The sequence below is a fragment of the Nomascus leucogenys genome, chromosome 2 (genome assembly GCF_006542625.1).
Source record: "Nomascus leucogenys isolate Asia chromosome 2, Asia_NLE_v1, whole genome shotgun sequence".
Taxonomy (NCBI): domain Eukaryota; kingdom Metazoa; phylum Chordata; class Mammalia; order Primates; family Hylobatidae; genus Nomascus; species Nomascus leucogenys.
In genome coordinates, this window is record NC_044382.1 from 26,796,249 (window position 1) to 26,821,519 (window position 25,271).

General features: G+C 41.5%; 1 protein-coding gene across 3 annotated transcripts in view; it reads left to right on the top strand.

Annotated features, from left to right (window-relative positions):
* The window catches only part of GLRA1 (glycine receptor alpha 1), a 110,398-nt gene that overhangs the window by 20,683 nt on the left and 64,444 nt on the right, over nt 1–25,271 (top strand). For 2 of the 3 annotated variants that reach the window (XM_030826139.1, XM_030826143.1), the window contains exons 2-3: nt 18,166–18,293; nt 23,796–23,863. In XM_030826139.1, coding sequence (XP_030681999.1) covers nt 18,166–18,293; nt 23,796–23,863 — 196 coding nt within the window. The remainder of the gene's footprint in view (nt 1–18,165; nt 18,294–23,795; nt 23,864–25,271) is intronic. The other variant, XM_030826152.1, reaches the window with a different exon arrangement.

Here is a 25,271-nt window from a genome sequence, read left to right on the forward strand (position 1 = left end):
TGAAACTATTTGGTGTATTTAGAAGAATTTTCTGAACAAATGGAAGTTGCTTTTCCCACAGAAGTCATTGTGCTGGAAGCAAAATGTCACTGGAAAATGGAAGGCTAGAGCTATATTATAGAATTGGGTGCTCAGAACAATGTGACGGATGGTACATACTCTCATCAGGGTGACTGGAGCCCTACCCAATTCATTGTGCAATTTCATAAAATACTCCTACTCATGACCAAAAAAAAAAAAGAGATGGAAAGAATTATATGTCCCATTCTTTCCGTTCCCAGGGAGGAACTGTGGCCAGAGGGAAAGGGACTTGTCCAAAGTCAACAGTAAATTAATGTCCAGCCCAGACAAGAACTGAGAATTCCAAGTCTCTTATTACCATGACAACTTTCCCTAAAATCAAATCAGAGTTACACCAATAGTGTACAAGATACACTATAATGGTACAGGATAATTTTCTCTCATTTTATTTTACTAGGGACCAGAACTTACCGATTCCATTATGATACTGATAACATTTAAGACTCAAAATCAAACTAAAAATAAATTAAATAACAGTACATAAATTGGACAAAACTTATTATATGATATGCAAGTGATTTTGGTTTGGAGAATACGGCACTCTGTCATCACATCTTAAACACTACCTGGGAGAAAATGGAAAGTATCAGAAGGACTTCTTAAACTGTGTCAGTTCTGAGCAAGGCCTAACTTTACTCTTAAGTTCCAAACAGCTTCTTCTCAGGGTAAGTCATGGACATGTGCTGCAATCTGAATTCAAATAGTTGGAGAAAAGATGGTGCCTTTGGGTAAAAAGTGCACACATTCAGGAAGCAGAGCACAGCTGAGATCAGGTCACCCTTTGTGTAATTTGCTGAGTCTCTATTTGAGCTATATTCACAGTTTTCTTTTGTCTCCTTATGTTAGAATGACATCTGTGACTCTCAACCCTTCTCCTTATGGACAGAAATCCCTCTAAATAATATTTATAATTAATAATACTAGCAAATATGAATAACATATATTTAGAACCTACTACATGCCAGAAACTTTTCAAAATACTTGATACGTATTAACTATTTCATCTTTATAGCAACCCTATGAGGAAAGTACTATGATCATCCCCAGTTTGTAAATGAAGGGACTAAGGCAGTGATCTTACCAACCTAGGACCCCTTTAGGGCACCTTGGCAATTCAAGTTCAAAGTCCTCATATGGAGAAAGACAGTGGACAAACCCCTCCAAAAACATGGCGGGGTAGGATGGAAAAAGTAGATAGAGACTCTCAGGAGGAAAATTGAGGGGCTCACCCCAAATCACAGCCACAATGGGAAGAACTTGACAACACACTTCCCTTTCAATTATTCTACCCAAATCCTGATTTCGTTTCCATTTAACATTATGGGATTAGGAAGAAACAAAAGAGAAGAAAGAGTATTGAGCAAGAAATAAAATGAACAATTTAAAAAAATAAAAACAAGAAAGGGGAGAGAAATGTGGAGATAAGCAGAGTAATAAAGAGGGAAGAGCACTCAACTCAGGTCTACTCTGGGTTCCACCAAGGACTTATTCTGTGAATCTCTTTCTCTCTTGGAAATGCATTCTTCTCATCTGTAAAATGAATGAGTACACTGTACTAGAGGACTTCTAAGATCTCTCTCAATTCCATCATCCTAGGATTCAGAAACAAATGAAGGAAAAGGAAGAAGGTAGAGAAACCAGAAGGGAAAAAGAATGTAGGAGGGAAGAAGCAAAGGTTAAGGAGGAATGATGACAGGAGGAGGAAACAAGAGGATAGAGAAAGGAAGACATTTTTCCAAAGCAGTTGGAATCTGCTTATCTTGTTGAAAGAAAAGGAAGGATCCTCACTTCAAGAATTCCAACAATAAAAGCTTTCTCTTCATGCAACTAACTCCATGGTAGGACGCATGGCTGATGTTGGTAGGAGCCTAGACTGATGTCTACAGAACAGGGGCCTGAATGGATACTGGGAGGAGACAGGATGCTGCCTTGTTCTCAAAGCCCAGGAAGGAAGGCTGCCGAGAGAGCCCTCAGAAGGGCAGCCCTTCCTCCTCTTCCTCACCTCTTCCTCCTTTTCCTCATCCATGTCTTCCTCCTCCAGGCCAGATTATGGACAACAATTATTAGCATATTCCCAGGCTCTGGGGAAAGTCCTGGGGAAATGACTAGAGAATGTGCCCAAGGGAGCCACAACTGCAACATTACAGCATTGTGCCTGCTAGAAAGAATTCTGGGAATCATCAAAAGGAGAAAATCCCAGGCAAGAAAGAGACCTTCCAAGGTCATCTTCTCCATCTCTTGCCTCTGAGCATCTCTTCCCTAATTGCCCAGGGGCTGCAATCCAAACCAAAAGATTTAGCACAGAATAACACTCAGTCCTATCAGGTAATTTTTCACAACTGTCTGAGCCATCCCAGGCCTTAAGACCTTTGTAGACAAAGACAGTGCCTCCAACTGACTGAACTCTAATGCATATGGCACAGTGCTGGGCATATAGTGGGCTCCTCAAACCCATCTGATATTCGATCCATAGGGTGACATGGTTTATTAGCTGTGTGGTTCTAATCTTTCTGCCAATAATGTCTATTCTATTGCTTAACATTTCAGTCTAAACATTTCTCCTTTTGTTTATTCCACTGCCCCTGTTTTAAAGTCCAACCTGTCATTTGCCTAAGGGGACAGAAATTAGCATGTACCTGCCACTGCAGAAGTGAAGTAAAATACTCACCTAGCAGGTGACCTCTCCAAGTCTAAAATTTTTTCCAATGAAGAAGTGAGTAGACAGTGTCAACAAATAAATGAGAGCCACAGATACAAATAGAAAGATTATAGATAATTTTTCGCTTAATATATAAAGAGCAACTTCTGTATACCAGCTTCTTGGCTAACAATTTATCTGTATTTTTTTTGTAAGTCTTCTAAAATTAGGCCATATTCTCAGTTTATAGATGAAGAAACAGGCTTAGAGAAGTTAAGCAACTTTCAAGAACACCCAAGTAAGTAATAAAGTCACAGTTCCAGCCCACTCCTCAGCTGTCATCCTTACAGCATGTTACTGAGCAGAAAAGTTCAGCCTCTCCTTGAATACTTCCAGTGACAGGAAACTAGGCAGCTTCTTCCATTGTTGGGTGACTCTAATGGTCTAAATATTCTTTCCTCACATGTATCAGGCAGCCACCTTGCTCTTTAAAAGTCCAACAGGTCTTCCCTGGTCACTTGGAACAAGTCAGTGGGCTGTAGAATGTACTCAGACTATAGAATTAGAAAGACCTGGCTCCATTCCTACCATTCCACCTATTAACCACGTTAACTTTCAACCAAGTCACTTCTGCCTCTGTGCCTGTTACTTCATCTCTACAATAGGAACACAAATACATACCTCATGTAGTGTTTTGGAGAAGAAAAAATAAATAATATTTGCAAAGCTCGATGTCTGGAAAATAAAAATATTCAAAAACATTATTTTATTAAGTTGGGTCCCTCTTCCCCCAACAGCCCAACGGACCTATCCCTTCTGCCTAAGTCTTCCCTGAGCCAAACACCCACAGAGTCTTTAATTATTCCTTACAGGTCAATTTCAAGTTTGTCTACCAGCCCAATTGTTCCCTTTTGGAACTGCTCCAGCCTGTTAATGTCCCTCTTAAAATGCAGGACCTACAACTGAACATAATAAATTAGCCAAGATGTGAAGTACAGCCCACATCCAGTATTTCCTGCATTCCTGACTCTTTCAGTCTTCAGATTTTTCTGAAGTTCTTAAGAATTATTAGGTTAAACTTAGGCTGGCATAAGATTTTAGTGCAGATTATTTGAACCTTATTTTTATTTGTAATAATTGCTAACATACTCAGTGGTTTCTCTGTGCCTGGCACTGCAGTTCTTACTTGATATGTATTTTCTTACTTAGCCCAACAATTATAGAAAGTATCCCTATTATTACCCTTATTTTACTGATAAGGAAACAAATTTGAAAGTGTTAAGTGACTTGCCTAAGATCACACAGCTAATAAATCAGAACCAGCTAATAAATGACAGAATCAGATTTGAGTCCACTATGCTATCCTACCCCCCATTTCGAGCATTTAGGGAATGCTTACAAAATGTAAGTACTTTCAGGGATTAAAAAAAATGAATATGACACAGGCAGAAGACATATGCAGGGCAATTTAACAGAAAAGGAAATGCAAAGCACAAAGCAACGTTGGGCTTCTGAACAATCTGTCACTAAGAGCTCACTTTCTCCCCTCCAGCACGTTCCAATGTCTACAATTTCATGGGCAATGTGAGCCAGCGAAGTAAAAGGGAAAAGGTGGAAGCAGTCACCTCTCTCCTTTTCAACTTTTACTTACTCACCGTTGTCTTCAGCCCTTGCCCCTAGCACACTGCCTTATGAAGAATTAATTTTCAATGACAGCCAAGTTGCTGGTCCTGGGGGGTTGGGAGGGGCTCCTTTACTCTGCTATGGCCTTTCTGCCTCAGAAATATTTCTAGCTTTGACTCAGCAGTTTTGCTTCTAGGACATGAACAGAGGTTTGTGACCAAGGGGGTTTTTCCAGCATAATTTATAATAGCTAAAAATTGAAAATAATATAAATGCCTATCAATTGTGGGAGAGCAAAATGAATACTAATTTTAAATGACTGCATATGCCAGCCACACACTGGCATATGCAGTCATTTAAAATTGTGTTTCTAAAGGTTTAATAGCAATAGAAAATGCTCATTTAGAATCTTCGTCAAAAATAAAGAGGAAACAACACTGATTATAATCTGTAGAGGAAAAAAACCTGGAAGAAATTTAGCAATATGGTAACAGTAGATATCTAGATAATGGGATTTCTAGGTGGGTTTTCATTTTTTTCCTTGAACCTCATTGTATTTTCCCAATGTGCATTTTTTTGCTTTAATCATCAGAGGAAAATGTTATTTTTTTAAGAGTTGAAAGAGTCTGGTCTGAGGGCAATCAGCCAGCTTGTGAAAAATAGTTTTTGACACTGGACAGTTTCCATACGTGCAGTAGCAATTACTGCTCTGTTACCATCAGATCATCTTAATCCTACTGACCGAAATGCCAAAGTAATGCTATTAATTTACTACATAACAGATAAATTACTAAGAGCATAGTAGAACTACCTGAGATTGCTGTGGTACTCTTCTAGGATCAGAGTGGGGGCCCTTCTAGATTCCAATATAAAGCACAAAAAGCTTCTGGAAGTTCATATATTCATCCCCCATCACAAAGCCTAGATCCGCCAACTCTCTTTGAATCAATAAAAATTGTATTGAACATTTACACTGTGCCACACACCAAATTGAGCACTGTAAAAGAATGCTTATTCCTTACAACAAGCTTATGACCAACAACTACTATCATCCTCATTTTACAGATGCAGAAACAAAGATTTAGACAGAATAAGTAACTTGTCCAAGGCCGCACAGCTAGTAAAAGCCAGAGCCTGATTTGAGGCCAGAGTCCATGTGCTTAGCCCTGGAGCATGCCCTTTTTCAGCCAAAAAACAAGTTCTTATGCTTTCTTCCACATTATTTTAAATAGTAATTTAAAAGTTAGAGCAGGAGCTATCTACACACTATGGATGAGGAAGCTGGTGGTTACATGTAGTAAAGGACTTGCCCAAGATCATACAAGGAAGAATTGCAACAGGTGGAAATCAAACCCAGAATCTCTGACTCCACATCCACAGCTTGTCGCATTTCCAAGGTTGCTTCTCTTTGCCTCTGAGACACGCAACAAGCAGCAGAAAGCAGCGGGACCCAGGACCCCGTTTGGTCCCCCTGTGCATTAGAAAGAGGTGACCTGCTGGAGGATCTTGAAGGTACAGGGTAAAAAGGACAGAAATCCCAAGAAGAGAAGAAAATCTCAGCAAGGACCCTAGAGCTCCTTTATCCTGAAAGGGTAAAGGGTCATTGGCCACAGAGCCTTGTTGTTTCTTCATCATCCATCACTCTTCCTTCCATCTCATTAAGTCCCACAAGGTGTCAATGATACTTTTCCTGAATTCTCCTAAGTAAATATTCCTTCTAGAAGCTTATACTAAACCACAGAAGAGCAGAAACTTAAAACCATGCATATTTGAATTGAGTGAGCTGTTTTAGCAGATTTGAACAGCTGCTCCAAAACTTATGTCAAAATTTCACCTCTATTAGATTTATGTATCAGCTCTGCCACTAAGTCACCTTGATTTCAGTCAATCTCCCCAAGTCTCAGTTTTCTCATCTGAAAAATAGAAAAGAAAATGCTTGATGTTTCATAAAGTTGTTGGGAAGATTACAACGCCTGTATGGAACAGTTCTTAACTGTGGATGGCACCTAGAAAGTATTTGGTCATTGGTAGTAGCCTTTGCTATTCTCAGTTAATCTCTGAGTCAGTTTTCTTATCTATAAAATGGAGATGATAGTCTTGCAGGGGTATAATATACATTTATTAATTTATAGCAGGTGATCAATGAATGTCTTTTTTAATGCACAGGATGACTAGGTCTCGTAATTCTGTGACTCTACTACTCACTTCTTGCCCAAGACTTTAGAACCTGCTGAGTGAAACAAAGAAGTTCCACTCCACTGAGCATAGCTGCAGCTCTGACTCTGTCTTAGAGGATTCAAGGGAATCAACAAAGGCTATTTAGAGAGCATTATTAGAGCCCTGGAGCATCCCTAAAACTCTGTATTTACATGCAAATACCCACTTCAGCTAAACCCTATCAACTCACAGTTAAGTGCTCACTTTCTGAAAACCAGTCACTCCGTTTATTAGAGGCAGCTTCAGGTTTTAATCCAAATTGCCCTTTCTACAATTTAAAGTCATTTCTTCCTCAGTGCCTAGTGAGGATTGTTTATTTTCTGAACATCCTCCTTTGAATCATAGTCTTTGGATGGTTGAAGACCACACACATCCCAGCTCCACTCCTATGAAACCTCTGTTTTCTCTGGGATAAATACTGCAGTTTTGCTGATGCATTTCCTATGGGTTCATTGCAACTTGGCTTTTTTTTTTTCCACTCTGAGTTTGAACTAGTATAGACTTGGAAGGGAAAAGTGATATATTTTTTCTAATGGCCCTGGATATTAAAGCACTTATTTGTTCTCATGTAAGTTTTCCTCTACTAGTTTGAGAGCCCTTGGAAAAATTATTTAATCTCTACGGACCTCACTTTTCTCATCAGAAAAACAGAGGTAATTATACCCTAACTCAAAGGGTTATTTTGAGGATTAAGTATTGCAAATAAAGCTTTTGGTGTAATGCCTGGTACAGTACTTTATAACCACTCAATAAGGGCTGGCTGTTATTATTTTATTTGTAACCTCCTCTAACACCTAGTACAATCTCTGACAATATAATAGGCACTTCCTAATTATTTTAAGTAAATAAGTAAATGAAATAATAAACTAATGCTATCTAAAATGAGATTACCAGTATCTAAAAGTACCTAATGAATAAAGTTGACTAACCTGAGAAATCAAAGTTTATTTCCACAGCATCTGTAAAATTACTGTGATCCTTTGCCATTCTAAAGGCAGGTAGTATTTTCAAGAAGAGCTAACTGAGAAAAGGGTAAAACAAAAGGCAAGTTGACTACAGAGAAAGTGTGACAGAAATGATGTAATAAACAGTCAAGAAGGTTTTGTCCATACCGTGATTGGTTCTGGGGAATGGCCAAAGAGTCAAGCAGAAGATAACCCAGATCAGACCTGGAGCCCTCCAGTTATGTTATGGTTCTACCATCTGAGACTGAGCAGGCCTCCTACCTTTCAATCGAGCCTCAGTGTCATCACCTGGACATGGAGATGCTGTCACAGGGCTGGTATGAGGATCAAATGTAGTGATGGATTTAGAAGTGCCATAAAAACTGAAAGTGTTACATGTGTACAAGTGATTATCAATTACATTGTTCCCAACCTATATTTTCCAATTCCCAGAGCTTCAAAATTCTCAGTTGTAATTCCAGAGTTATGGGGAAAAATTTATATCATGAACCAGAGAGGCTTCTCAGAGGGACTCTGCAAATCACCATCACTTGGAAGAGCCAATAAATTATAGTGATTAATACCATGGGCTTCAGAGACCAGTTGTCTCATGGGGCTACCACTTACAAACTGCATAACCTCAGGTAAATTTTCTGAAAATGAAAGTGTCAGCTTCCTCATCTGTAAAATGGGGATAATGATGTCATCTTCATGGTATTGAGAAGACTAAATCCAGTGAAATATGTAAAGTATCATGAATGATAGCCATTACTGTCATTAGCTAATATCATGTCTTCATCTGTTTTTATCCTACTGCTATGTCTCCTCAATATCTATACTCCCAGGCCTTTGCAACCTCAAATGACCAATGCCTGCTGATTAATGCAATCTTTTTTCCCAAAACTTTCTGTCCAAAAGCCTGGGCTCCATTCTCTGCAAAGACACATTTCTCCAGTGAGATTTATCTGATTAAAAAGAAAGCTGCATCGAAGGTAATGAGAGCCATTTGCTCTTCTGTCCAACTCGTGGGATGCATGCTGATTATGTAGGGCCTGCTAAGAGCTTTCCCTCAGTCAGAGTAAACCCCATAGGCTTATTCTTCAACACTCAAGCCTCTGAAGAATCCCCCTGGATTCTTCACACTGTAACTCATCTGAGGGCCACTTGATGCCCCCATGCTTAAGCCAAGCATTCTTTCACCGTAGGACCAGACTGCAGAATAACACTGAAGGTCAGAGGCATGGGAAAATTTTCCCAAGTGAGACATATAGACACAGTCAGGGCAAAGTGAGATGGCTGTGGTGGAATTATAAATAAGGACATAAGGAAGCAAGAATGTGGGGTTTATGCGCAAACATAGGTTTGACCTAGACCAGTGGTCCAAGACATTTCATGTGAATACCACTGAAAGAAATGACTTTTTCTCTTATTTTTCTGCCTTGTATTTTCCCTGAAGACATTAAATATTTTCCCCAGGGGCTGACTAAGAGTATCAGAGCCAGAGTTTAGGACCCTTTGGACTGCAGTCAAATCATATCACTGATGCCAAATAATGCTGCACAGCTAAATTAAGCTTCCTCTGGAATTTCAGGTATATATCATCCATTTAACAAATATTTATTGAGCTCTGACTATGTGCCAGGCTCTGTACTTCATGAAAACCATGTTTATTTAGAGCCTGAAAAGACGTTTGTGAAAATCATGCTTTCAGGGTTTTGTCTATATAACAACTTGATGGCCCCAATTCTGAGAAAAAGGAAGGTTACAGAGCTGAAAGTTTGGCTTGAACCAGAAAAGACCAGGGCTGTCATGACTCCAGCCTTCACACATGCACCTACAGTAAGGAGAAGGAAGAGGAGAAAAAAGAAAACGTCAATATAATGTAAGCAAATACAGTGTGGAATGCCAGAGTTGGACAGATCAAGTCACAAGCCACAAAATTGATTAAGCCTCAGTTTTCTCACCTGTAAAATGGAGACAGGCATCCCTACCTCTCAGGCTGTTTGGGGGATAAAATGAGATAAAATATGTAATGTGCAATTCAGAGTCCACATTAGGAACAGCAGGTACTCAATTAACGTCATTTCTTGCCACCAAACAAGAAAAACAAGAAGCTTTTTAAAAATAAAGCGGGATGCTGTAAGAGGTAAAGACCCCCTCATCGGGTGAACAGATTTGATAATCTACAGGAAATCCCACCCTGTAGACCAGGCTCCAGGATTTAGGATGTTGTAGCAGGGCCAGGACTAGAGTGAAGCAGGTGAGGGCCAAAATTTAAGGAGGTGCTCACTCTCTGGTCCCTGCAAGTGCAGGGTTGGCATTTATGCAACCCTGGGATTGAGTGCCTCCTGAAATTTTACTAGGTACCTCATTCACCTTTCTCTAGGTGGCCCTACTTTGTGGGGATACATACGATAAGGCAGGAGAGTTAGTGGATGGAAGGCTATCCAGAGGAAAACATGGAAACTGATGCTACAGAGTATATGGGATCCCTAGAGGACCAGACTTCCTTAGGGTCAGAGGCAGAACCAGATGAGATTTTAAGGTTTAGTCCAGCTCCAAGAATCCAGGATTTTACCTTGCTACAAGAAGAAAATCATGTTCAAATACATGTGCTTCTTATTCAGATAAGCGTTCCCTATAAGAAGCAGTCATAACTGTGGGAGGTAGGACAGGAAGGGGGAGGGGTGTCTTGTTCCACAAGACCCTGAGGTGAATTGAGCTCAGGGCATGCCAACTGTGACATTTTGTTCCCAGGGGTGCTTAGCAGATCATGAAGTGACAGTGATAGTAATAAAATGTCAAGCACTCCCTGGCCAGCCTAAGCCCCTTACTGCAATCAAATAAAATCAGAATTGCACAGCTGGCTGGGGGAAGCCAGATGCTGACCTGATGATCCAACTCAGGCAAAGCTGAGGGTGACCAGCAGGGCCCAGGCTGCACAACAAGCCCCAAGTCCCTTGGGGTCAGAGCTAGGGATGGGAAGCTGGCTCAGCCTAGAAAGCCAAGAGTGCCAGCCCAGCTCAGCCCCACCTTTTCCCAGAAGCCCAGGATACCCACCCCTCCTCACCATCCACCATTTCTTTTTCATTTAGAAAAAGACCAGCCCACAGGCAATGGGGCAGGAGAAAGCTCTCTCCCCTGAATACACAATTTGAAAATGGCAAATGTTGTGTCTTTCTAAAAGCACACAGAGGCTACAATTAATAAAACTCAGACAATTTCTGATTAATCCCCACCTTCCCCTCAAATACTGCCTTCCACTGAGCCACCATAGCAGTCCAATTATGTCACCTAAGCAGAGTTGGCAGCCTCTTATAATTTCTTAAGTACCTAAACTATTCTATCTACTGGACAATAAATAATTAGAGGGCAAAGGCCAGTCAAATCGAATTTCTAATTACTACTACATGCCAGGCACTGAACAAGACAGAGCCTACCCACAAGTATTTCATCCTCATTTCTCATCATTTCCCATTCTCTTCTCTCCCTCCCTCCTTCATACACACACTAAACTCTTCTTTCGGTTCTCCAAGTTGTCTATCACTTCTCAACTACGCATGCTGTTCCTTCTACCTCAAACACTCTTCCTCCTGTATTTTTCCAGGCCAACTCCATACCTAACCTTCAAGTTTTACTTAAAAGTCATTTTCTCCACAAAGCCTCTTGGAGACTTCTCATCCTCCAACCAAGTGTAGTTGGGTACCTGTCCACTGTACTCACTGAATTCCTCAATTATAGTGCTGACCATGCCTCAAACTCCTTCGTTTTCAGTGTCCTCTTCCTCTTTCACCTCCCACCTCCCTGTCCTCAATCTGCACCTCCAAGTTCCTCCTCCAGCTGTATAGGTCCTTCCCTTGGTTACTCTCAGCCTCTTAGTCCCTCTTCTGCCCCCTCCTTGTCTTTCCTCCCCGTTTTCCATCCTGACCTCCTGGACTTCTCTGCTCATGGTAAACTGGAGAGGGAATCGATTGGGGGGATCCCCCCTGCTAACCCAGAGTGGTTCTTGGGGCTGTGGTGCCATGCAAAATGTAGTTGAAATTGTTTCTCCCCAGTCTTACTGCCAACCCTAGCTCATTTGTAATTCAGATTGACAGCTTTATATTGATTCCCTATTTCAATTGATGTTGCAACTGGAGAATGAGAATCTGAACATTGATCTGGCCTTTCTTCCAAGTAAACCTTGAGAAACAGGTTGGCCCCTTGGAGAAAAAAATCTTGAGACTAGGTGAGGAAGCACCAAGACACAAAATCCCATTCCTCCAAAGAAGTCCAGACGAATCTGGATCCCCAGACCAGTGTATGAAAAAAAAAAGAAGGAATATTATAGATTCATAAAATGATGGCTGAGGGCTGGAAGGGCTCTTACAGATCATCTTAATTTTGTTGTATAACCGGGGAAACTGAAAGCCAACAAGGGAAGTGACTCACTGAAGGTCACACAGCCCCTACTTCATTACATCACCCTGCCTCCAGCCCCTCTGTTGAACTCTACTCCTGGAGCTTTGCATGGTCTCTTTCATAAGAAGTAACATCTGAGGTCCTTTAAGTAACAAAATCTCTTAGTGTGACAAATCCCCTGACCAGAAGGTGGTGGAAAGTCTAGTGCATGCTCTAATCCCCACATACATCCATAAACATCCATCTATTTGTATACATAACATATATAATACATCATACCTAGAAACCTACTCACATCATACAAACTCACCTACATCCATAGACACACACAAAGAAACTAAAGTATATTTGTTCCTCATCCTGTCCATCAAAACTAGCTCTTCAGGATGTAAGGATCTTCAGATTATTAAGCAAGAGTGTGTAAATAGTCCTAGAACACCCTATGAATCTTCAAAGCAATGCCAGATTGCTTTCAGTATTTTTCATTTCTGTGTATAATAGTCTAAATACTTTGTATAGTCAGTGCATCTATTGCAATAAGCCTTCTCAGTAAGGAATAGAAAACTTGGTCTCAGAAGACCTCACCCTCTTTCTGAAAATTACCATTAATCAAATCTGCCTAAAGTGAGTCTGATTCACCCATTATATTTTAGTAATCCCTGAAAAAAAACTGCATCATTTCCAAATACTGTTATAAGGTCAGAAAATTTTAACAATTGGGTGTTTCATTTCTCAGATTCATTCCCAGCTCCTCTGTCCAGCAGCTCATGGTCTATAAGCAAATGCTTAAGTTAACTGGGAATTGTGGTACTAAAGAGCTCCCCGATGCATATTTACTCTACACAGATGCACAGCGCATCAGATTCACTGGGATGGAGAGGGGGAGTTTTGAATAATCCTGTGCAAATTGTACTGTCTAAATATAGACAGAAATGTACAAGGATTATCAAGTGGAGGGAGGCATAGCTACTTTGGCATTAATATGGAGCCTTTGTATTTGGAAAAGAGTTGGAAACTTTTGGCCTAGGGCACAGTGAGGGAGGGGGAGGATTTTAAGTGATTGACACAATGACAATAAATCATTATTGAACCAATTCTCTTCCAATCTTTCTTATTATCTCCAGGAGTCTCGTTAGGTGTTAATATGCCTCTGACGCCTGTCCAACACTTGCTGCACTTCCTTTGTAACTTAGAGCAGGCCTTGGGCTCAGAACATTGGCAAGCAGCAGATCACTAGAATTGCAAACTCTTCTCTTTTTGTCTTGTTGTCATTGTATTTGCTATTATGGTTCTCTTCCATTATGGCAAGTAATATTAGTTTTCTATTTGTGAGTAGTGAAATATAGTTTCCTTTTAAATAAGTTTAAGTTTAAAAGAAGTGAGGCAATTTAACGAAAATAATTAAGTGACTAATAGAGGTGGTGAACAAACAGGGCAAAAATTATGAAAGTGATATCAGGAAACAGCTGGTAAATAATATATGGGAGAGGCTGGACTAGAGATTCTCAAAATATGCATAGTGAATCACTTGACAAAACAGAGGATTACCGGGTAGTTCACAAGTATTTCTTCTTCATTTTTAAGTGTGGTAAATTCAGAGCAGTGTATATACAGATTGCTAGAATTCAGACACATGTTTTGACTTGCTTGGATATAACAGGGTAGAACAAGCTTCAGAAACAAATCATAATAATAGCATAACTATCATGATTTTATACTCTTCACAATTCACAAAGGACTTTCCCTTACTCTGTAGCATTTGGATGAGTCAACACTTGAAAATGTGTGTTCTAATTCCTTCTCTCTTTAAAGTGCTGTGTGACTTGAGGCCAGTTACTTAACCCCCCCGGGGTCTTCATTCCCTCCACTTCGGCTCAGTGCTAAGGTTTTAAGTGAGCCAGTGGCTGGGTGACCAGACTTCAAATACCTTACTGCAGACATGCAAGTTAGAATAACCAGAAGACTCTTCAGCTTTGGGGAGGATTCTGGTATTAAATGGAATGTTATGCTAATACCAAATGGCATGGGATGATGTGGGGAGAATTCATTCTCCCACTGTACTGCCCAATAGGATTTAGGCTTATGAGAGAGGCCTAAGGGCCAAGAGATCGCTTGTGCTCCAGGAACTGCTGGGAGGGAGTACTATGTTCCCAAATCTTATTATCAGAGAGGAGGGTCTGGAGAGAGTACGGGAGCTTATGAAAGCTTCATAACTGCCACTCCTAGAGAGGTTCTAGAAGTGAATTATAACAGCAGAAAAGTCATAAATCACTAGTTGCGTGCCTGTGGTCCCGTCTGCCCACACCAGAGCCACACAGCAGCCATGAGTCCAGTGCTGAATGGACTGTGGCCCCAAATGTGGGCCATGGGAAGCACCTGGGAGGGTTTTCCAGCCATGTGGGCTCCACGGTGCAGCTGAAAGCATTGTGAGACAAGGAGCAGCCTCAGACCCACTCTGAACTGCTTCAAACACACACACACACACACACACATATACACACCATGCTGCAAGAGAAAAAAAAATGTATTGAGTGCTTGCTATGTTCTAAGAACAGTCCTAGGTATTTTAAACAATGCTACCTCAGTTATTCCTTGTGCAAAACTCATTTGACAGGTAAGAAAACTAAAGCTCAGACAGGTTTAAGTAACTTTCCCAAGGTGACACAGCTAATAAATGACTAAGACAGGATGAATTCCAAATCACCTGTTCTTTTCACTCTTTTGCACTATTCTATATTATATTTCCCAGTACATTTCAAAAACAAACACATGCAATATACACATCACAGACATACATCTACAGAAGCATTTTACACATTCACACCCTATATCCCATGTATATATACAGCTCACATATACACACACCTCACATATACACACACAAAATGCCCGTACTAAATGCCACACTTGCGATTCCTCAGGGATCTAGAACTAGAAATACCATTTGACCCAGCCATCCCATTACTGGGTATATACCCAAAGGACTATAAATCATGCTGCTATAAAGACACATGCACACGTATGTTTATTGCGGCACTATTCACAATAGCAAACAGTTGGAACCAACCCAAATGTCCAACAACGATAGACTGGATTAAGAAAATGTGGCACATATACACCATGGAATACTATGCAGCCATAAAAAAGGATGAGTTCATATCCTTTGTAGGGACATGGATGAAACTGGAAAACATCATTCTCAGTAAACTATCGCAAGGACAAAAAACCAAACACCGCATGTTCTCACTCATAGGTGGGAATTGAACAATGAGAACTCATGGACACAGGAAGGGGAACATCACACTCCGGGGACTGTTGTGGGGTGGGGGGAGGGGGGGAGGGACAGCATTAGGAGATATACCTAATGCTAAATGACGAGTTAATGGGTGCAGGAAATCAAGGTGGCACATGGATACATATGTAACAAACCTGCACATTGTGCACATGTACCCTAAAACCTAAAGTATAATAATAAAAATAAATAAAAAAATAATAAAAAATAAATGCCACACTTGAAATACATACACATGAACACAGAAATTCACATTTTGCACATACAAACATATGTGACCCAATTCACTATGCATCTGCAAACACCCCCACGCATACTCTAATCCCCATATACATCCATACACATCGATCCATCTGTATACATGTCTATACAATCATACCTAGAAACCCACCCACATCACACAAACTCACCTACATCCATAGACACACACAAAGAAACTAAAGTTCATTTGCTCCTCACCCTGTCCATCAAAATTAGTTCCCCAGGATATGAGTAAGGACCTTCAGATTATTAAGCAAGAGGTGTCTAAACAGTCCTAGAATACCCTCCAAATCTTCAAAGCAATACCAGATTGCTTTCAGTATTTTCCATTACTGTGTATAATAGTCTAATTATTTTTAAATTGTTAATCCATGTATAAATATTTATGAACACTTTTTACTAGCCAGGATATTTGATTAATTAAAGTAGCACATTATTCATTCATTCATTCACTGTGCAATTACTGAGCACCAATTATGTATGAGACACCATGGTAGACACAGTGGGGAATGAAAGAACAAATAAACAAATAATAAATAAAACCACCATGATTCCTGCTCTTAAAACACAAACAAAGATAACTACATCAGCACCTGGTGAGTGAGTGTATGGGGGGTAGTGGGGTAGAGGAGCAAGGAGACAAGATGGCTCTGAGGCTTCTAATCCTAGAGAGTGGAAGTATATTGACGTCATCTGGGGAAACTGATCTGGAGGAGCAAGTCTAGGAAGGAAGCTGTAGTGTTCAGTTTGGGAGATGAATTTGAGACACTGGCAGAACATTGAGATAAATGTGTCCTGCAGGTGTTTGCAAATGAGGAAGGGGGTTTTAAGAAAGAGGCCAGGGTGGTGACAGATTTGAGAGTCATCCATTATTAACTGATTGCTTAAATAGTTACAGCTGATGAGACCAGAAAAGAAGCCAAGAGGAAGAACAAGACAGGTTGGGTACAAATCCTTGGGGAACATTATGCACTGCATGACTAGCTGACAGAAGCTTCCACCTTACAAACACACACACACACACACACACACACACACATACATTCATATCTCTATGCATTTCCTCCAACATCCCAGCCCCACAAGCACATGTCAGTGCTGCTTATGGCTCCTAACTATCTCCTGGATATAATTTCAGTACTAGAAAAGCTCAGTTGCCCAAAGCAACCCAAAATTAGCGTTCTTCAACATTTGAGCCTCCAACATTGACTCTTATTGAAATCTATATGCTTTAAGAGTTTGGTGTGGCAATTCCTCAAAGATCTAGAACCAGAAATACCATTTGATCCAGCAATCCCATTACTGGGTATATACCCAAAGGATTATAAATCATTCTACTATAAAGACACATGCACATGTATGTTTATTGCAGCACTATTTACAATAGCAAAGACTTGGAACCAACCCAATGTCCATCAATGATAGACTGGATAAAGAAAATGTGGCACATATACACCATGGAATACTATGCAGCCATAAAAAAGAATGAGTTCATGTCCTTTGCAGGGACATGGATGAAGCTGGAAGCCATCATTCTCAGCAAACTAACACAGGAACAGAAAACCAAACACTGCATGTTCTCACTCATAAGTGGGAGTTGAACAATAAGAACACGTAGACACAGGGAGGGGAATATCACACAACAAGGCCTGTTGGGTTGGGGGGGCAAGGGGAGGGAGAGTATTAGGACAAATATCTAATGCAAGAGGGGCTTAAAACCTAGATGACAAGTTGATAGGTGCAGCAAACCACCATGGCACATGTATACCTACGTAACAAACCTGCACCTTCTGCACATGTATCCCAGAACTAAAAATTAAATAAATACATACATACATAAATAAATAAATAAATAAAGAGTTGGGCAGAGGGAGGGTCATGTTCTTAATACATGAGTAATTCATACTGTGGTGTGAATGGGGCCTTAAAGCCACTTTGTTGAATGGGTGTGGGGCGGGAGAGGGGTGACAGAAACAGTGTAATGCATCCCCACAGTTTGACTTCTGATCACCTAACTCTCAAAACAGTGAAATAAGCTACTACTGATTTACTCCAGGTCCGATGTCAGTCCCTTCTGCTAACTGGGCCTCAATTTCCCAAGTGAGATTTTCTGAAGTATATGTATCTTGAGACAGTGATCCCATAAGTACAAGCATATAAGCTTGTCAAGGCTTCTGAGGAGACTTGAGGTAAAAATGCCTGATAAAATTTGTGTTCCAGAATGCATCTGACTTTAGCAACTTTTTAAAAAACTGTGACTCTGATTCTGAAAATAAACCTTGAGGAAATGGCAAATTATTTGATCTCTAACATCCTTTCTGCCCGTGTGGCTCCATGGACCCATGAGAGTGCAGTTGCCCAACACAGGGTTAGGTCTACCAAAAGACTAACCCTCCGATCTTCTCTCCCAGGGACACCCAGCTGCCAAGTGTGATTACTCAAAATCCCAGAGATGAAGCCTTAAAAATGTCCGTGACTTCCCAGCATCAATCAGACACTTGGCTGCCTGCCAGGATCCCATGACGGCTGATATTTGGGCTGGGTAAATAATTTAACCTGGGCCTTACCTCATTAAGGACCCATATTACCCATATTACTCCAGCTAAGAACACTCTTGTGGTTCTACAGAGGTTGGACAAGGCTGGGATCTGATCACAGCATGAGAAAGAGCCATCATTAACCTTTTGCTTTCCTCTCTTCCTCCTTAGCCTTGCTGCTTCTAAGGAGGCTGAAGCTGCTCGCTCCGCACCCAAGCCTATGTCACCCTCGGATTTCCTGGATAAGCTAATGGGGAGAACCTCCGGATATGATGCCAGGATCAGGCCCAATTTTAAAGGTAGAGAAAATATTCCTTCCAGACCCACAGGGAAATGCTTTCCCAGATTAAAGCAGCAAGCAGCATGGTAATGCACGCAGATGGTAAATACGCAGTGTGAATCCCATGACTCTTTCCCCTACCCAAGGCAGACATTCTTAATCAATTCAGTCTTCTCTCCCACCAAACCCAGACAAAGCCTCAGAGGATTCAATTTAACAGCACCTCTGGTTTCCAGGAGTCCAAAAGTGAATTAAAAACTATCTGCTACCTCTTGTATAATGGGAAGAAGGATAAACATGGAACGTGGAGAAACGGGTTCAAGTTTGGGCTCAGGCACAAACTTACTCTCTGAGCTTAAATGATGAGTCTCTCCCTTTCTTTGGGCCTCAGTTTCTTCATCTGTGCAGTAATGGGCTTGGCTACTTCAGCAGCTTTTAAACATATGCTTCACGGAGCTTCCAGCCTTCCAGCAGGTGCGCCCAAAGGAGAAGCAGAGGGCATGATGAGCAAGCCCACCCTGCTCCTCCCCAAACAGCTCCACTTTTATTTTCAATAATGGGCTCCCAACTAAAATTCTTCAGCTGAAAGTTTCCCGTGGGCTAACAAATAATTTTGAAAAATTTTAGTCTAAATCAGAGTCATAATTTCAAATGCGTACCAGGGTTGGGTAGATAACTTAAATCAGTGAAGCAAACCAAGAGTAAGACAATAGGGAGTGGTAGAGACTATGAAGAAATAGAGGTACAGGCTCCTCTACAGGGGCAGCCTCTCCTTAGCCCCAGCCTGTATTTGCCCTGCAGAAATGTAGGCCCCATGTTTCCAGAGCATCAAGTATTCCAAGAAGAGCCAGATACCGAGATCTATGTGAGACTTCCTAATTCCTAAAACATGTAAATTCAAATAAAACATGTTTGTGACCCACATATGCCCTGTGGGTTGCCAATTTACAAACTCTACTCCAGATGACCTGAAAAGGTTCTTTTACCTCTCATAACCCTATGGGAACTTAGTGTCTATAACCAAGAGACTAGTTCCCTTTGTTTCCTGATGCCTCAGGAGGTTGCAGCCATCTCAAACTGCCGAGCAGAACCCTGCAGGTGCAGTCTTAAGGACCTCCTTGGGAGCCTATGCACTCTGACCTTCCTCCCAGCACCCTTGCAAAAATCTTATTCCAAGGACCTGCAGCCAGCCTCCTAGACAAGCCTTGATTTCAGGTGCCCTTCCTCACTGTTCCTTTGGCTCAAGTTCAAGACTAAACAAGGCATGTGACAGCTGGTAACAGCTTCCTAATATTTGCTCACTTTGCCCCCTACTCTCAAGTCCCCTTCTCAGAGTGCTTGCTCCACAGAGCTCTACAAATAGAAAATGTTCTGGGAGATGCACCCAGGTCTCTGTTTGGGCCCACTCTCCCCCATTTACCTCGAGGCTCCTTCACTCCCCCTGCACCTTGTTCCTGACGCCATAGCTTCCAGCATTGTTAACATAACCCCCAGGATAGGTAAGTCAATAGCAAGGTTGCTGTCCCAGCACACTCAGCTCAAGCCTTCACCAGGGTCACAATCTCTAATACCTAGAGGGGCAAGACAACTATAGTATATGAATGAAGCAGGGTGGAGATAAGAAAATAAAACCAGAGAACATAGGGCTTATCTAAGGGCAGCCACTTCTCAGCTCTTGTTGATGGCTGTCAGGCAGGAATGTAGACCCTGTTCAGCCAGTCCTTCCAAGACTTAAGTCTGAGGTTTTATCTGAAATCTTGCAAATTGACAACTAAATCACCTCTTTTAAAAACACTGTTGGCCAAATCAAACACTTCCAGGAACTGGTTAGGGCCCTTGGCAACCAGGTTGCATCCTCTGTCCCTCTCTGCTTTTAGGAATTCCAGTCCATCACGCCCCCTGGTGGGCTCTCTCAGAACTCCATCCTGAGTAGAGGCGCCCTGGTCTTTGCTCTGAGAAACGAGGTTGAATGTGGGTGCATCCAGGGTTTACGTGTTAGTTATTCTTTGTGCATGCCACTGTACTTGACACATAGAAAAGCCCCAGTAAACCTTCATAAATGAATGAATAAATAAATAAATGACCCCACAAATATGCTAGGGCTTAGATCAGTTAAGTGACTTTTTCAAGTCATGCTGTCAAAACCAGAGACTTTAACCCAGTTACTCTAACTTAATTCTTTGTCTAATAATAGTGATTTATTTATTTATTTGTTCATTTATTTACTTACTCAGCAGTGGGCATTTTTAAGAAATAAAATTTTATCCTCACCGCTGAATCAAGGTCCGTCCAACCTTCCCACTCTGAGAAGCTTACTCGGAACACTTGGGCCCAATATCTACAGAATTAGTTCATCTTTTAGGCCCCTCCCAACCCTGCACTAGCCTTAACTCCCTCGACCCCCACCTGACTGAGAATGAGTTGCAGCTTCCTGGAGCCCCACCGCGGGAGCTGAGAAGTTTTCTCTGCCCTCCTTTGTGCTGAGGCCTGAAAAATTGCCGAGAGGATTTTCTTCCCCTGAGCCCTTTGATGCCTTTCCTGCTTCCACCGACACAAATCAGATTCCCCAAAACCCCATACAAACCATGGAGCTCCTAAAAATGCCATTGAGAATCAGGGCCCCTATGACTCCAACATGGTAGAAAGAGGTCTGCATTGTTTAAAAACTCTACGGAGGGATGCATCACTCAGCAGCTGCCTTAAGTGCTAGAAATTTTCCCTGCTCCTGACCCTCGTGAAAACACGGGTAGCCAGGAAGATCAAGCACAGTCTGCAGAGTACAATGGCAAAGAAACTGTGAGGTAGAAGTAAAGGGCACTAAAACAGCATTCCAGTCCCCCCTCTACTTACCTGACAGGCATGACCCCAAATGAGTCACTTACTGTATCCCAGCCTCCGTTTCTGCATCTGTAAAATGATCCAGCAGGACTAGGCCATTCCAGCTCTGTTATTCTGTGTCTTCTTTATGACTTTGTGTATTATAACGGCTCCTAGGATCAGGGGCACAGCCCCTTGCAAATACATACAAAAAAGCAAAATTAAACTTTAATATTTAATGAAATATATATATTATCCTGCTGCCAAAGGCAGCTGAATTGTAATTTTCTCAAGGATAATTTAATTTCAGATTTATTTCAATGAACCGCACCTTCCCATAGGATCCTTTTGGCCAGTGCCCTCTCGAACACATAAATCAGAAACTAATTTATATGGGAGTCACAGTGCCAGACACTTGCAGGAACTGGGTGGGAACTCTGTGCATATCATTTCAAGGCATAGGCAGTAACTCCTTGGGGTATCTTAATGGCATGAGGCAACAACAAAAAAAACCTGGGTCTGAATCTAAATGAAGGAGAAAAATCCTGACCATTCAGGTTTTTTTCACCTGACCTTTATTTAGGTGGAAGTGACAAGGAGGCCGACTTCTGCTCAACACAAGGAAAAATAATTTAGCAGACAGAGCTATCCAACTATGGAAAGGGCTGCTCAAGACAAAATGAGTTTCCCACTGCTGGAAGTATTCAGGCACTCAGCCTTGAATGGGTAGCTGGTCTACAGCAGTGGTCCCCAAAGCTGGCTGTGCATAAGACTCACCAGCTCTCTGAACACTAGACTCTTGGGCTAACCTCCGGAGATTTGGTTTTACTTAGTGTGGGGTTGGGCCAAAGAATCTGTAGTTTAACAGGTTCCCAGATGATTCTTCTGCAGATAACCCTGTCTGTACTTCAGTTTGGGAAGAAATTGATGAGGTGACCTTTAAGAAACCTTCCAGCCCTAAAATCTTACAACCCTGAAATGCAAATGGATAGCTTCCATAAAGGAATTCCAAACCACTGAAGCTGAGAATGACTGCCTAGATCAAGAGCTACTCTCTCTCCAGATTGATGAGGAAATTGAGGCCCAGGACAGAGAAAAGGCATGGCCGAGGTCAAACAACCAGTGAGTGCTGGAGTTATGTCCAAAACCCAGAGATCCTGATAATCCCTTGAAGGAAAAACCTAGATTCTCATCCCAAGACTGAGTCCCCTCCTATATGCCAAGACTTCTGATCTAGCTTAGTTTGAGCAAAATGCTTGGGCTACTTTTTCAAGAGGGACAGAATACAATGGGTGCCAGAGGGCATAAGGACATATCTACTGTCTTCTCTCCACAATCAGAAAACTTTGGTTCAAGTCCTGGTTCTACCACTTGTTAGTTGAATGAGCCTAGGTGAGTTATTAAAACTCTTGGTGTTACCTTTGTCAAGTAGGAACAAGAATTCTGCCCTGTCTACCTGAGTACCTCATAGGAATCAAGAAAGTGGACCTTAAAAGAAAATCACAAATTGCAAATTACACTCTTCATGTGAAGGGCTGTGACCATTTATCAAGTCCTATTCACCTTCGAAGTCATCTCCAGGTCACCACCTTTCTGAGGTCTTTCGTGCCTCATTCTCCAGAACTTCTCTCACCTGGACTCCTGCTGCTTTTACCACTCTTACCCATGGTCTCGCATTTCTCTTTGGTTATTTTATGTTAGCCCTTTTTGTCAGCTTATTTGGAAACCCAGTGCTGGAAATTCTAGACTCTGCCACTGTCTGTGTGACCGTGAGCATGCCCGTTCCTTCCTCTAAACCTGTTTCCTACAGAATAGCCATTAAGATGAGCACCCTTGGAGTTAGACAAATCTGAACTCAAACTCTGACTCACGCATTTACTAGTTACGTAGCCATGAACAAATAGCTTCTCTGAGCCTCTGTTTTCTCTCCTGTAAAATGAAAGTAATAACCATACCTTCTCCTGGAGTTGTTGAAAGGATGAAATGAAATGATGTTAATAATACTCTCAGCACAGCGGTAACCCCCGTAATGTTTAGTAAATGGCAACTGCTATAATTAATAGTATAAAGTGAAGAGATTGGGCTTCAATGAGACAACATCTCCTCTAGCAATGAGATAGCAAAGCAGTGAATAATCCTCCATTTCTTTCTTTCCTACGCTTTGCAGTAGGATTCAAAAGACTTGCTCAGAAAGTATTTAACAAAGTCTGTGGACTTCCCCTGAGGTTCCTTCTGGATTCCTCAGCTGGTAATTCCCATCAATGCCTTTCAGACAATCATTCTTGGTTCATAAGTTGAAGGCAAGGAGCTTGCTGTTCCTTGTAATTCCCAAGATGGCCTCCAAATGTTGTAGACATAAATATATTTCAGCCACTAATTTGTGGCTGAAAGGCAGCCGATGGGACTTGGGGAAGGAATTTCAACCATATGGTGGATGATGAATCATCCTGTGTTAATGAAAGTACATCTCAGCTCAGCCTCTGGTGTTCTGTACCTGGTGCTCACTTGGGGACCAGGAAATCTGGCATAGAGATGTTAAATGGTGGCTGGGAATCCCAGGTGCTTGGGAGTGGGGTGGAGAGCAAGCAAGGATATCCTCCACCAAAGGCGATCCATTCCAGAAGTCAGTATTCTGGGAATGAGTCCTACCCTGTGGGTTCTTCCATGGCCTTGGGGCTAAGCAGGAATCTCTCTTGATTGGCAGGTCCCCCAGTGAACGTGAGCTGCAACATTTTCATCAACAGCTTTGGTTCCATTGCTGAGACAACCATGGTGAGTAAGTCAAAACACAAGCTGTTAGTTCCTGCTGGGGATATCTCTCCATGAAATATTTATCCTCTGCCTTGGTCTCCACCAACGAGGTGGGGAATCAGCTGGGTTTTTTTCAAGTCTCCAGTGGTATACCATGAGGCTCGGATGCCTTTACTGTCAACATTAAATGTTCTGAGTGAATACATAACATCTGAAAATGGCCAAAGAGCTAGCAGGGCAAGCACCTGCTGAACACCCAGGAGAGGAGGAAGAAACCAAAGCTCAGAGAAGTCTAAGGATTACTCAAGATTACACAGCAAATCACCATTTAACATTAATTATACAACAAGTCAAATTTTTAGAGTAAAAGAAAATGTGAAGACCTGTTTTTAAGTTTAACATTCAACTGCAGAATGGCAGAAGACTGCTGGTTATAGAAGCTGAAATGGGTATATTGGGTTAATTGTATATTTCCTTTACTGTTGAATATGTTTAACACTTTTAATAGTAAAAAAAGTTTAAAATAAATCCACTACACTAGAAGAAATGCCTAGGAAAAAAAATACCAAAATTGTAACAATGATTATCTCTGAATTATAAACTTATGAATAATTTTTATTTTCTTCCTACAGTATTTACATATTTTTCAAATTTCTGCAAGGGGTGAATATTACATTAGTAATTACAAATAAGTGTAATGATATTTTAAAACTTTTCTCAGACTTTTTTGTTTTTTGTTTTTTCAACAGAAAAATCAATTGTACTTATGTTAAGGAAGTGATCTAGCTTGCGAAAAAAAATAATCAGGGCAGCCTAAAGCTAACTCTAACCTATCCATTTCGGGACATCCACCTGCCCCTAATCTAGTTCAGGCTTCCATCGTGGCTTGCTTACATGACTGCAGAGGGTTCTCGTTGGCTTCCAACTTGCCGCCTTCCAGTCTACTTTTTCCCACACTAGCCTTTCCAAAACACAAATCTAACCGCGTCACTGCCTCGATTTAAACCCTTCCTATGGCTCCCCATCACCCTCAGCATTAAACCCAAATTCTTTTGCAAAGCTGAGGAGGCTCCCTGTGATTCACCCTGCTTCATCTCCTCCCTCTCCCACTGCATACTCTAGCTGCACCGATTGCTTACAGCTCTCCAGCCAGGTTGTTCCTTGCTGTCTGCTTTACAGGCTTTTGGTGATGGCTGCTAGGCCACTGCCCAGAGCACCCACTCCAGCCTCCTTTCCCTTGCCAATTCCTATTCTCCTTTAAGATTCAGCTTAGAATTATTTCATAGAAAGCCTTCCCACTCTAACATGCACGTATGTGTGTGTGAGTTCACGTGTGCCCTTCACCCAAGGCTGGGATGGGTCCCTTCTGTCCATTCTCATGACACATTTTACAATTTCCACAACAGCACTTGCCACTTACAATTACCAC